Genomic DNA, 12,475 nt, shown 5'->3' on the forward strand with positions numbered 1-12,475 from the left:
CATGTAATCATGCTCATGGAACACTGGAAACCTAGAACGTACTATGAATGATTTGAGCATCTTATACGAGACTACATAAGTTGTGCCGAGGGAGTGAGACGATGATAGTCATAGGCTGTCAAGTGAAGAGAGAATGCCACGTCTAGCGGGGAGACCTTCCTGTCGGGAGGTTGGTGTCTATCTACACCACCGATGCTAACCACAGAGACCTGATCCAGAGACGTGAGCGAAAAGCTCGCCTCCAGGGAGTGCGGGGCGGATGTGCATTCATTGGTACGTCAGGCTGTTGACAATTTTGAATAACTTCGATTCATGCCTATGATTTGCCTTGCAATACGGGATATGTCATCTCGACCGCTAGGGGTGCCTACTGCGGTTAATCAAGATGATTTTCCATTCCTTCTACATTACGTGGGTTGATCAGGCTGCTTACGATACATAGAAGCCCCGCAACTAGAGGGCGCTGCTCAATGTATCATCAGCCCAAACAAACCTTCAACAGGCACAGAAACGCATTACGTGAGGTGACCTGCGACATGACCCCGATCGACCAAGTACGTGCGTTTCACGCGGAGAGGCGGCAACTCACCCCATCCCGCGCCTTATTCTCTCCAGCCGTCAATATCGCCCCGAATTGCGCCGCTAATTTCAAGCCCCCCCCCGTCCCGTGTCGTTTTTGGCACTCGAACAGCATCTGTAGGTTGCTGCAGCTGTCCTCAATAGCGGTCAAGTCGAATATGCCCGAGAAGCATGATTGTCGCCCAGTGCGCACAACGTTAAACTTTATCAAAGTGAAGGGCGATGGCTCGGATGATTTTGTGTCCTACATGGACAAGCCGGAGACACATGCGAAACCTTGTGACAACAGAGAGGTGACAGTCTTCGATGTCAGCGGTCACGAGGAGCACTTTACGCTTGAACAGCATGGATTTCAATGGCTTCGCCACGCGTCAGGGCTTAAGGACTTTGAAGACGAACGCCTCGTCAAGGAGGTCTACTATGCCGAGACGGAGAAGCTGCTAAGCGACTTGTGAGTATCGCCTCGAAAGACCCAGCACGCCCCTTTTGCCCTGCAGTTGCGTGTTCTGGTTCCGATACTCTCAGGCTGATAACGGTTCGCACCCGGCGCGACAGGCTCGGTGTCAAGCGTGTTGTGGCTGCCAATCACAAGCTCCGCTACGGGGACAGGTCTGATTATCCAGGACAGCCCTGCCACAAGGTGCACTTTGACTCGTCCATTCCCTACGCCCACCAGCTCGTCCACGACTTCTTCCCCGCCGAAGCCGAGGAGCTCTTCAAGTCCCGCGTGGTCATGGTCAACACCTGGCGGCCTCTGGCGCCCGTCCTTCGGGATCCTCTGTGCGTGGGCGAAGCCCACAGTGTTCCTCCTGAGGACGAGGTCACCATTACCATCCAACACAGCACAGATGAGTCCATTCCAAAGATGGAGACTAACGAGGTCCGGCATGGCAAGGGCCATAAGTGGTTTTACAAGTCGGGCATGAAACATGACGACGTCTTGATCTTCAAGACCTTTGACAGCAAGACAGACGGCAGAGCCAGGAGGGTAGCACATTCTGCATTTCCAGAGCCCCCATTCGACGAAAAGGCACCCGGGAGACAGAGCATCGAAGTGAGAGCATTTGTTCTCTATGACAACGAGGCCTGGGATTAGGGTTACACTCTCATGTACTGCCATGCACTCTATATATATATATATATATATATATATATATATATATATAGACAGAGAATGTGGACTCGGAATCATCTGGATCGTTCGGGCTACAGGATGTCTTGGTGTGTCAGCTGACATGGCAGAGCCTGGTGACCATCGAGTGTTGTTCTTGGCTTCTGCCTTTTCGAGGCAAAGAACCTGAGCGATGCCAAGAGAGATAGGAGATTATCACGATATGAACATAGCCACCAGCGTCACAGTCTTCATGCGACGGTCACTGCAAGAGGGAGAATAGACGGTTGAAGGGAGGAATTTTTAAAAAAGAATTTGCTATCCGAAATCTGGCCAAGCAAGTCTACATGATGTACCTTTGCCCTAAAGACAAGATCCGTATCGAGTCATCTATATGGTTTCGACGGCTTGCAGCTTACGGCTGCTGGGCAGAGGACGAGGATCAATGTGTCTACCGCTCATTGTGCTAGCCTTGGCCTCGCGCTCGCAGAGTTGCAGGTGCCCGGTAACCTGTTTATAAGCGCAAAGCGCCAGGTCAGCTCGAATGTCTCATGCATATATACACATTCACCGGTGTTACTCACGATGCACGCCGAGAGGACAGCGCGTATTGACGCCTCGGCCTCTCCGCCGCCAACGCCAACGCCCCAGCCCGCAACCGTATCGAAGGCAGTGAGCTTTGCGTACGCCACAGTACTACCTTGGAGAGCCTTGGTTTCCGATCCATCCAGGCTTTCGTATTGTACGGATATTTCGGCCTGCTTGGGGAGGTTTAACAACGGTGCCAAAACCGCATGTGTCTCGTCCAGGTCGTTCGTGTCCAAGGCCGATAGGATGTCATCCAGTTTGAGTATTTCCGACCCGCCCGTAGCCATCAGAAAGGCGGGCTCGGCATTCTTCCCCAGCTTCTTGACGTGGTACAGGTCGCAGAAGGTCTGGCAGAGGTCATGGGCGCTGATGCTCTTACATTCCTCTTCGGCCTGTTCGGCAAGTTGTTGCACAACGTTCTGGAACTCGCGCAACAACTCACAGGGAATGTGGCAGATACCCAGGTTTTGACGGAGAACCCAGGCGGTGCCAGACTTGCCGCTCTGGCTGGTGATGCCGACAACGCACTCCCCGATGTCGCGGCCTACATCGGCCGGGTCGAGAGGCAGGTACGGGACCTTCCAGCTTTCGCCCTTCGCTGCTAATTTGCGCACCTTGAGGCCCTTGGACACGGCATCCTGATGAAATCCGCTGAAGGCGCGGAAATAAAATGCACCAGCATAGGGAGTTCGCGGGTGAACCGGGATGCCGGTGATATCATCGTAGATCTTGGCTACTTGGTCGAGGTGGCTCAGGTCGATACCTGGATCAAAACCCAGAGTCATTGCGTTAGCAGCGACGACTATAATGTCGACATTGCCTCCGCGCTCTCCGTGGCCGAAGAGGCAACCATCGACGCGGTCAGCTCCAGCCAAGCAGGCCATCTCGGCAGCTGCAACGGCGCATCCCCGGTCGTTGTGCGGGTGTACTCCGAAACGATAGGTTTCGCGGTCTGAAATTTGTTTCAAGAGATACTCGACGCGGTCAGCAAAGACGTTAGGAGGTGATACTTCGACGCTTGCAGCAACACCGAGAACCATCTTGTCATCGACCGTTGGCTTCCATGCTGATTTGACCGCCTCGGCACACCGTACCACTGATTCAACTTGAGCATTTGAGAAATCTTCAAAACCAAAGCTAAAAGTCCATTCCGTCCCCTCGGCATAAGGGCCGGTGTCTTTGACGAGGGATCGCACATACGCAGCGCAAGACCGCGCTCGTTCGATCCATTCGTCTTCCGTCATTCCAAGCACTACTTCACGCAGGTAATTGCTACAACCGATGTAGGTGAAGATGTTGGCCTTTTTGGCGCCGTGGAGAACCTTGACGGTCTCCAGAAGTGCCTCCTTCCGGCAAGGGGAGCAGACCTGGATGCATACGTCGTCTGGTACGAGACTGGGTGTCTCGACCACGTAGCGAACGAAATCGTGATCCGTCTTGGAAGCGCCAACAAAGGCTAGCTCAATCTCCTTGAACCCCATCGAGACTAGTTGTTTGAAAATTACTACTTTTTGGTCAAAGGTCTGTTGGTAACAAAACAATTAGTAAACTGCCAGACTATCAAGTGAGTCCATCATAAAAGTCCCTCCTTGTAGAGATGGGGGATGGCGGGGCGGGGATAATCAAGAACGACGCTTCACGTATCGGACTAAGACTCTAAAGGTTCTCAGCTGCGTACCATTGGAATAGGCAAGGCTTGGTTGCCATCGCGCAGGTCGTGCGATAGGAACTGCGGGCATTTCGTCATGGTCCTGGATGGCCATTGGCGATCCGGAAGAGGTACCGGAGGCGGCATCCTGCCGCCATACTTGTCTTGAATTGTCGCAGCATCGATCATTTTGTGACCAAGGTGACAGGTATAGAATAATGTTCCGTAACAGATTGCCTTGTTACCAGTCTGGAGTGAAATCAGCCTTTAATCTACCGCCGTCAGAGTGATCCTCATATAGAACTAGGCTTGAAACAGTAGAAAGAGGCGTATTCAAAAGGCGATGACTTCCCCTCGCCCGCTTTAGGCCGCAGTGTATAACGTAAACTCACGTTTGTTAATAAGGTTAACATGTGTTGACTTTTAGCTTATGTCACGGCGTCGTAATATCCAACTAAATCTCGTGTAGGCATCTCACAAGACTTAAATCGTTTTACAAGTTTGCGGTTGATGAATCATTCAGCCGGGCAGTGATTTGTATTATTATGTCGAGTTTTCTCGTTTCTCCTCTCCCCTTCTAAGCATTTCCAAGGCCGCTACGCGTCCTACTGAAAGCCAGCGACTGACGGCGTCATGCCAGCCCTCCAACCCAAGGCCGAAACCCGTATGTCCCCTAAATTTCACCAGTGTCTTGTGCCGAACTGGGATTTTCTGAAATGTCGAGTACTAATACTCAACATTACAGGTTGTTCGGCGTATTATACTGAGAAGAATCCGGGTAAGCGTGCTTGTTGCTCTGCCGCAGTAGTCTTCGAGGAGTGGGCTACCGCTAACCGGGCTACCCTTTTTGCCTTTGCAGTCAACGGCCATGTGCAATGCATATTCACTGCACGGACATGCCAGTGGTCAACGCCCGAGTTCATTGAAAGCCCGGCAATCTTGGTCCATGGGCTTTCGCCTGGTCTTAATTACGGTCACCAAATTTTCGAGGGCCTCAAGGCGTTTCGCCATCCAAATGATGAGATAGCTGTATTTCGACCCGCGGATCATGCGGCACGCTTCCAGCGGTCGGCAGCCTTTCTCGAGATGCCCCAGGTTCCCAAAAGCTTGTTCCTGCATTGTGTCGATTTGGCTGTCCGCCGAAACGCCGAACACGTCCCCCCTTACGACCTCGTTGGCTCCTCATTGTACATCCGCCCCCTAGAGTTCGCATCCTGCATGCAAATCGGACTGGATCCACCGGACGAATACACTTTCTGTGTCTACGTGCAACCGCATTTCAGGCTCCACAGCGTCCCTAACTTGAAAGCCCTAGTTGCCGACGACTTTGACCGCGTTGCGACGAGGGGCTCTGGCAAGGCCAAGACAGGGGGCAACTATGCTTGTATCCCCAAGTGGTCCCGCATCGCCAAGGAAGAGGGATGCCATCTCCTGCTGCACCTGGACAGCAGCACGCAGACCCAGATTGAGGAGTTCTCCACGTCTGGCTTCGTCGGTATACGCAGTGACGGCAATCGACCAGTGACAGTTTTAGTTTCGGAAAGCGACACGGTGCTCGACAGCATCACTGTGGACTCGATTGCGGTCCTTGCGAAGTCGTTTGGGTGGAGAGTCGAGAGGCGGCTGGTAGGCAAGCCCCTAGTCCCTGTATCACTTTGTTCTAGCTATTGATGTTGCCTGCGTGATCCAAGCTGACCAGTCTCGTCTGCGTGTTAGATCGGCCTTGTAGAACTCGAAACCATGGTGGAGGTTATCGCAGCGGGTACTGCGTCAGGAGCGTTATCTGTTAGCCAGATCTACCGAAAATCGACTGGTGAGAAGTTCGACTTCGCCTCAGGCGGCTGCTACCATCACAAATTATTTACAGCCCTGGGAGGAATACAGAGAGGAGTTGAGCAAGACCGTTACGGCTGGTGCAGGATCGTTGATGTAGACCACTAGTAAACATACAGAGTCTAGACCCAGTAACCTTAGACCTCGGGCAAACTCTTTTTCTGTCTGTCCTTGGTAGATACATTGATAAAGCCCATCTTTGCAGGACGATTTGCCACTACCAACCAGCCACCCCGGCTTGATCACCAGTGACCTGCCTGTTGCACCAAAGTCAGGACCAGTGGTTCGATAATATGTCTAATTTCGCTTATTTAACTCAGTTATCTATAAGGATACACGACGTTTGCTATTGTATCCCGACTTGTGACGCTGTGGCTGAAATGCAGCGTCTTCCCCGAGCCAATCGCCCTGACATAATTTCTCACCGATGTTGCGCTCCACTGCAATTGTGTGGCGGTAGTGTACTTTCAAAGTGTCTGTGTCGTGGTTTGAAAGCCATGGAAGTTCCCGCACGCGAGGTATAACAGGATCCAGCTCGTTACAGACATCAGGACTAGCCTGCGGCTTTTTCAGAGACGTCCAGGGAAGGAAGAAAGCTGTTACGAAACCCACGATTCCCAGAACCATTGAGGCTAGGAACGCGCGAGTCAAGGCTCCGTTGTATATGTCCAGCGCTCGATCAAGATTCTCCGGCGACACATGGCTCCGCAGATAACCCCTATTGATCCTGGAACTGGACGCTGCGTCGAAGCCCGGCAATATGCTGGAGAGGCCGGAGAGTCGACTGAGAAAAACAGCCTGGTCCACGGCGATCAGGATGGCTCCAGAAGCGTGCCTCACCACGGCGAGGGCCGCCATCCCAGCAGGGAAGTCCTTCTCGTCCAGCTCGGCCTGGGCACCGACTGCGCCCTGCTGAGTCACAAACCCGTTTCCCAGTCCGAAAACGGCGCCGAATACCATCCAAGACGCCGGGCCGCTGTCTTGCCGTAGATTCCAGAGTAGGCCTGAGCCGACCGTCATGACCGCCGTTCCCGCTATCGTCCCCGGAGGCAGATAGTGTATCACCCACACTAGGAGCCCACTTACAATGGCGCCGACGATGGATGCGCCGAGAGTGGGCATTATGCCAACGGCCGCTTGGAAAACGGAATCAGTTGCCAGCCCCTGTATCCAAATCGGAAACTTTCACGTGGTATTGAAATGTCAGTATAGCACCTGGGCACAGCGAGGACAGGGGCTGTGAAATATGGGACGAGCCAGTGCAATATTCTGCCGGGTTTTGCTCACAAAGTACGCCGTGGATATTGATGAGCCCGTTTGCGTGAACAGCCAAATAACGTTTGTGACAAAGTGCCGATTCTTCAGGAGCCGCGTAGGGAAGGTGGCTCGGTCCCTTTTCTTGTGCTGGTCCACGGCTGCCACGATGAAGAGGGCGACCGATATCAGGAGGGGTGCCAGAACCGCAGCGTCAGTCCAAGAGTTTTTTGCGCCGGCCGAGTTCAGTGCCACCAGCAGACATGCCATACCACCCGCGATTAGGAGTCCCCCAGACAGATCAAGCTTACCGATGTCTGCCAGTCGTAAAGTCCCACAATGTCTCGAGTCTGTTCTCTTTTCGGTCAATAGGAAAATGAGAGATGCCATGATGACAGCATCAACGGGCAAGTTGATCCAAAAGCACCACGACCAGCCCACAGAGCTGGTGATACCACCTGCAACAAGGGGACCAGCCAAGACAGCAACCGTCTCTCCCGTTCCCATGATTCCGCCATAAAAAGGCCGCTTGTACAAGGGCACGATAGATACCGTAAGGCTGGAGGGTGCGGTTTCTTTTCAGCAAATAAAATCGGCGGCGGACAGGGAAGCGATGAAGCGGCGCAGACATACAGCGTAGTTCCAACTTGCATACCGGCACACCCAAGGCCAGCCAGGACTCTCCCGATGATAAAGACGGGCGACGTCTTGGCAACAGCACAAGCAATCGAGCCAGCCGCCGAAACTAGGATCGACACCAGGAATACTTTCTTGTGAGACAGCGTGGCATACAACTTGCCAAATGTCAACAGCGAGGCGCCGATCGCTGCTAGGCTGCCGTGCGTCAGACTCGATCACCTTGTTGACTGTGTTGAGGCGGATCGGGGTTAGGGTTTCTCGGAAACTTACTACGCTGATCCCCACCAGCCGACATCCGCCAGCGAGTGAAATTCTTCCGCCAGTGTTGGCGCTAGAATTCCAACAAAGCTCGCGTCCTACGCGATAACGACACCAACCAAGATGTTAACGGCCACATTCTGCGAATAGGACACTGTGTATACCGCATTCTCCGGCTCTAGGGGCTCCACACCACAGGCTCGGGGTCTAGGTTGCCTCGCGGACCGCTCACGAAGAGGCTACTTACCATCCCGATCGTTATCTGACCCAACGTGAGTGCCACTACGATGGCCGTCAGGCGCCAACCTGAAAGATACCCGTGTTCCTGGCATATCGTTTGTTAGATTTTTCCGCGTAATTTCTTGGCGTGAAGATTGCGGTGAAGCTTACCAAGCTACTGGCATCAGATGATCCGTCCGGTTGTGAGGAGTTCATTTCTCGGAGTACGTGGAACAATGGCCTGTTAGCGGCAAAAAAATATATATATATATAATTCAAGAGCACAAGGCCCGGTTTACTACTCTGTAGATGGGACAGTGCTATGGTCGATAATGCCGGGGTTCCGTCGCAGCTCGATGAGACGTCTTCCTGCAAAAGCTTGTTGATGGCCCCCTTTGCTGCCGGAAGTAATTCCGTGGCGCGAGCCAGGCAGCGTTTTGTCGCCCAGCCTGCTACCAACAATCGTCATCATGTTTTTACAACGTGGCGTTGTGCCCCTGCAGTACCGCATGATCAAACGAAAACGGGGAGGGAGGCAGGGGGTAGAGGGGCCGGGAGGGGCTGGGAGAAAGAAGGTCTGACGTGAGCTGATCAAGACTGTGGTATGAGCTGAGAAGATGAGTTCGCAGCATAAAACGTTTTGATCATAGTCAGCAAAACTTATGCTGCTGACTGGGAGCAAAGTCTAATTCAATAGCGTACCAACTTGGGCCCACTGCATCGATCAACCCACTAGTTTCCCAATGCGGCGAATCTCAGTCCTTGCCACCTGGTAATTTCCCATCTCGCCTCCATAAAGACCAGCCGGAGTGTAGCAAGGGCAAGTGACGGTTTCACTGGCGAGTGTAGGAAGCTTTCTGCTTACTTGGGTGCTGCGGGCAAAAGTGAAGCCCAGCGTTACGGTCAGCTATCCGACAGTATGGTCTACTAACAGAAGCTGGTAATGACGCGGTAGATCAGATATCGTAGGTACTGAATGTAGGGCTGGCGTGTGCTGAACAGATCAGGTCTTCAGAGGCTAAGGTGATCAATCTTAGACTCAACAAGGTAATTCGCAGTGAAGGTAAGCTGAAAGTATTCCGAAGAATGTTTACGAAGTTGATTGCTAAAGAGCTACGGAAGTCTGACCATGAGCCAGGCTCAGATCATACTATATACAAGTGTTTCTTGAACAGTCCTCCTTGTCACCGTTCCGACTCATGACGGGGCCCGTCCTTTGATAGTACGGATCCCGCACACACCAAGTACGGCCACCGTATTCTTGGCGTACGGATCTAATCTGTTATCTTATCATCACGTGATTTGCACCATAGTTCTTCCGTTTCGGAGTGAACCCTTGCTGTTCCGGTGATCCTGCAGTACCGATGTCCTGTCATAACCGCCCTACGCCCAAGTGGGTCGGTTAACTGTTATCCTTGCATCACGGGTCGTAACATTTAGACGCAAGGGTGCCTCACACTCTACTACGGTGTCATGGGCAAGTAAAAACCCTGGGCCTGGTATTCGTGGTGTTGACCCACAGATTGAGAGCAGAGTCGTGACCTGACTGGCCCAGAAAGGCACAAGTGACTGGAAGTACCTCTGGCAGGCAGCACGGCCACAGGAACCTGAATAGGGGGTTATACTTTGGCTTGCGACCGCATGTGGTTGAGCAGGATAACCGACTGATTCTACTAATGAGGATACAACATTCTGTTAAAGCATGAGGACTCTAAATGGTGAAACAGACAAAGCCGTCTGGTCGGGTAGAGCACTCGATGGGAGCAAATAATTAGATAGGGTACACATGGCAACTATTAAAGCTGGTAATGGGACTCAGAGTAAATAATTATGGTGTTATTTATACCGATCTATTCATCCTGGTTGGTTCATTCCCTTCTCCGTTAAACCATACAGTGCTTGAACCTCTTATGCTGTGCGGATATTTCAGGTATCCTTCTGTTGAAGTAGTTGTTGAATAGTGGAATTGCCCATGGGCTTGCGCATATTGTATGTGGTCTAGCTATTCTTACCTTTTGGCAAGCTCCGTAAGTGCCTCAGGCCGCCGGTAGCGCGCGATCTAATAAAGTTATTTTATTTTAGCTTCTTTTGAGGCTAAATACTTTACTATTCAAGTATAATTCAATAATTAATTACATGGTAACTAAACATCAAGTTATAACTATTTCATAAAACCGCTTATTATTTTATTTAATAAAACTAGGAACAGTCCAAGTTATTTTATCATATAGACTGATAAATTATTCATAGCTGGTCATTCCAGATAAATTCTATCAATGATAATTGTTTAGGGTCCTTAGTCCTGCAGGCTACAAATTTGAATCTCCGGTCTGCCTGCTGGAAAAGCTCCTGCCATTCCAATAGAGTACGTTCTTTCCCGTTGAACAACGCCATCATTGCCAAGTCATAACTTCTGCAGTTGAATGCGTCAGCGAGAGTTCATGAAAGGCCGAGGTCCGAAGTATAAAGGGCAGCAGGTGAAGAAAAGGCAAACAGAGGACGCAAAACGTGTCAAACGTAGAAGCCCGGCTGGAAGAGACCAGGGAAAGTGGAAGAGAGGGACTCTAAGGAAGGACTTGGGACGAGCTCACAGCGCAGCTTTGATTACTTCACAAGGCACGGTACCCGCCCTGGGTACTACCAACTCGTTCAACAATACTCTCGCACCGGAACGCAATGCCGGGATGAGGCCGCGTATGATTTTCAGCGCGTTATCATCGCTCCAGTCGTGAAGAATCCAGCGGAAGAAGTAAATCTCGGCATCCTTGACCGGCTGCGGAGAGAAAAAGTCACTATAACGCTGCGGTCAGCCAGAGATGCCTTTGCGGAGGCGGGCGTGCAGAGGACGTACTGGGCCATGAACCGCACTCTCTCCCGAAGCTCGGGAGAGAGACTCTCCCGTCCCTTCTCGCAGTTCTCTTCCGAATCCTGTACCACAAAGCGCGCAGTAGGGGCTTTGCCGGCCGCTTGAACGGCCATTGCTCCCCTTCCGCCGCCAACATCCACTATCGTCTGACCTTCAATCCGGATCTCGCCGAAAAACTCACTCAGCAAGGCGTCCTCGTCAGTAAATTCATGCGTCATGGCGGCGTGGAACCGTCTTGCGATCTCGGGCTCTTGCGAGTGAATCTGCCACAGGCTCTTCCGCCGCGACAGTGCTATCACGACGTCCCCGTCCTCTGCGGCAGCGTCCACGAACGCAAGGTCGTGGTCCAAGTTTGCCAGGGCAGAGCCAGTATCCTTGGGATCCAGGCTGCCGGGAAACCGCTGCAAGGCATCGCCCAGCCTCATGCCCGCGGGCAACATATCGAGCATGCCGTAGGTGACGAGATCCTTGACGGGGGGCGAGCGAACGAGCAATGCCGACGTCAGCGTGTGGGCCACGAGCCCCTGAGAGGGCTCGCAAAAGATGCCGTGAGTGACGGCGTGGCGGAGGATGCGGCGGACATAAGACTCACCGAGCTGCGGGCGCGTCGCAGCGGCCACGGAGGCAAAAGGCGTTCCCGCAGTGCCGCCGGCAGGCTGCAGCGGCACCAGCTCTGCCAGCCGCAGCTGTATGATGAGTCGCAGGATCACCGGCCTCGTCCAGTCGACGACCAGTGGGAGCACAGGGCCTCCGACGAGCCCACGCAACTCCTGGCATGCGGCCATCGTCTTTTGCCGCGACTGCTCGGCCGTCGTCTCTGGTATGGGCATCCAGGGAGGGCTGTTGATGTCGCTGCTCTCTGTACGCTCCGATAGTCCATTCACCTGTAAGTAGGCGTCGACGATGGCCGCATGCTCGGCGATGCTGCGGGCAAGGTCGATAATTCTCGAATTTGAGGCCATGTTTCCCCGAAAATGGGTTGAAAGATCACGTCTATTTTGCCCTTTGCAGACTGGGACCGAGTTGGAGGTATTGGTGTATCTTGATATTTCAACGGCTGACTACCGCTGTAAAGTCCATTCTGGCACGGTTTTTTATGTTTTGGTTCGCAGACCACACTTCACATTTGTTTGAGCCGCAGTCCGATGGCTCCAATATCGTCTACAACAAAGAACATGATATGAAACAAATCGAAACCAACGTGAAAGCAGTGAGGCTGGGTCATCGGACATGCCATCAGAACTATTCCGAAAAGAGTTTCACATCCTGAACACGTAATTTACAGTTTACCCTTTCTGCGCAGGACCTGCACTGGATTCGCTTACTGTCATGCAGCGCAAGGACGGGCTGGCTCAGAAAGCTCCCTCATAGCAGCACGATTGAGGGTATCAATTGCCTGTGATTAATATTCCATCATCTGTTTCTATAAGTCAACTTCATTCTGCGAGTATTTTTAGTTCCTTTTCCTCTTCTATATCAG

General features: G+C 52.4%; 5 protein-coding genes across 5 annotated transcripts; 2 read left to right on the forward strand and 3 right to left on the reverse strand.

Moving 5' to 3' along the window:
- Positions 1 to 737: 737 nt before the first annotated feature.
- On the forward strand, positions 738 to 1,675 carry EsH8_XII_000080 (uncharacterized protein; the record flags this gene model as incomplete). The annotated part of the gene is made up of 2 exons (XM_083273843.1): positions 738 to 1,030; positions 1,135 to 1,675. The coding sequence occupies 2 exons, from the start codon at positions 738 to 740 to the stop codon at positions 1,673 to 1,675; spliced, it is 834 nt and encodes a 277-aa protein (XP_083120457.1).
- Positions 1,676 to 2,148: 473 nt separating this feature from the next.
- Positions 2,149 to 3,759, reverse strand: EsH8_XII_000081 (uncharacterized protein; the record flags this gene model as incomplete). The annotated part of the gene is made up of 1 exon (XM_083273844.1): positions 2,149 to 3,759. The coding sequence occupies one exon, from the start codon at positions 3,757 to 3,759 to the stop codon at positions 2,149 to 2,151; it is 1,611 nt and encodes a 536-aa protein (XP_083120458.1).
- A 1,385-nt stretch (positions 3,760 to 5,144) lies between these two features.
- On the forward strand, positions 5,145 to 5,867 carry EsH8_XII_000082 (uncharacterized protein; the record flags this gene model as incomplete). Its single annotated transcript, XM_083273845.1, has 2 exons — positions 5,145 to 5,552; positions 5,643 to 5,867. The coding sequence occupies 2 exons, from the start codon at positions 5,145 to 5,147 to the stop codon at positions 5,865 to 5,867; spliced, it is 633 nt and encodes a 210-aa protein (XP_083120459.1).
- Positions 5,868 to 6,075: 208 nt separating this feature from the next.
- Positions 6,076 to 8,345, reverse strand: EsH8_XII_000083 (uncharacterized protein; the record flags this gene model as incomplete). The annotated part of the gene is made up of 7 exons (XM_083273846.1): positions 6,076 to 6,083; positions 6,185 to 6,923; positions 7,047 to 7,572; positions 7,647 to 7,847; positions 7,923 to 8,008; positions 8,158 to 8,235; positions 8,301 to 8,345. The coding sequence occupies 7 exons, from the start codon at positions 8,343 to 8,345 to the stop codon at positions 6,076 to 6,078; spliced, it is 1,683 nt and encodes a 560-aa protein (XP_083120460.1).
- A 2,371-nt stretch (positions 8,346 to 10,716) lies between these two features.
- On the reverse strand, positions 10,717 to 11,957 carry EsH8_XII_000084 (uncharacterized protein; the record flags this gene model as incomplete). The annotated part of the gene is made up of 2 exons (XM_083273847.1): positions 10,717 to 10,921; positions 10,981 to 11,957. 2 exons carry the CDS (start codon positions 11,955 to 11,957, stop codon positions 10,717 to 10,719), a joined length of 1,182 nt encoding a protein of 393 aa, XP_083120461.1.
- Between the last annotated feature and the right edge of the window lie 518 nt (positions 11,958 to 12,475).

This window comes from Colletotrichum jinshuiense, chromosome 12 (genome assembly GCF_051148585.1).
Source record: "Colletotrichum jinshuiense chromosome 12, complete sequence".
In the NCBI taxonomy this organism is placed as follows: domain Eukaryota; kingdom Fungi; phylum Ascomycota; class Sordariomycetes; order Glomerellales; family Glomerellaceae; genus Colletotrichum; species Colletotrichum jinshuiense.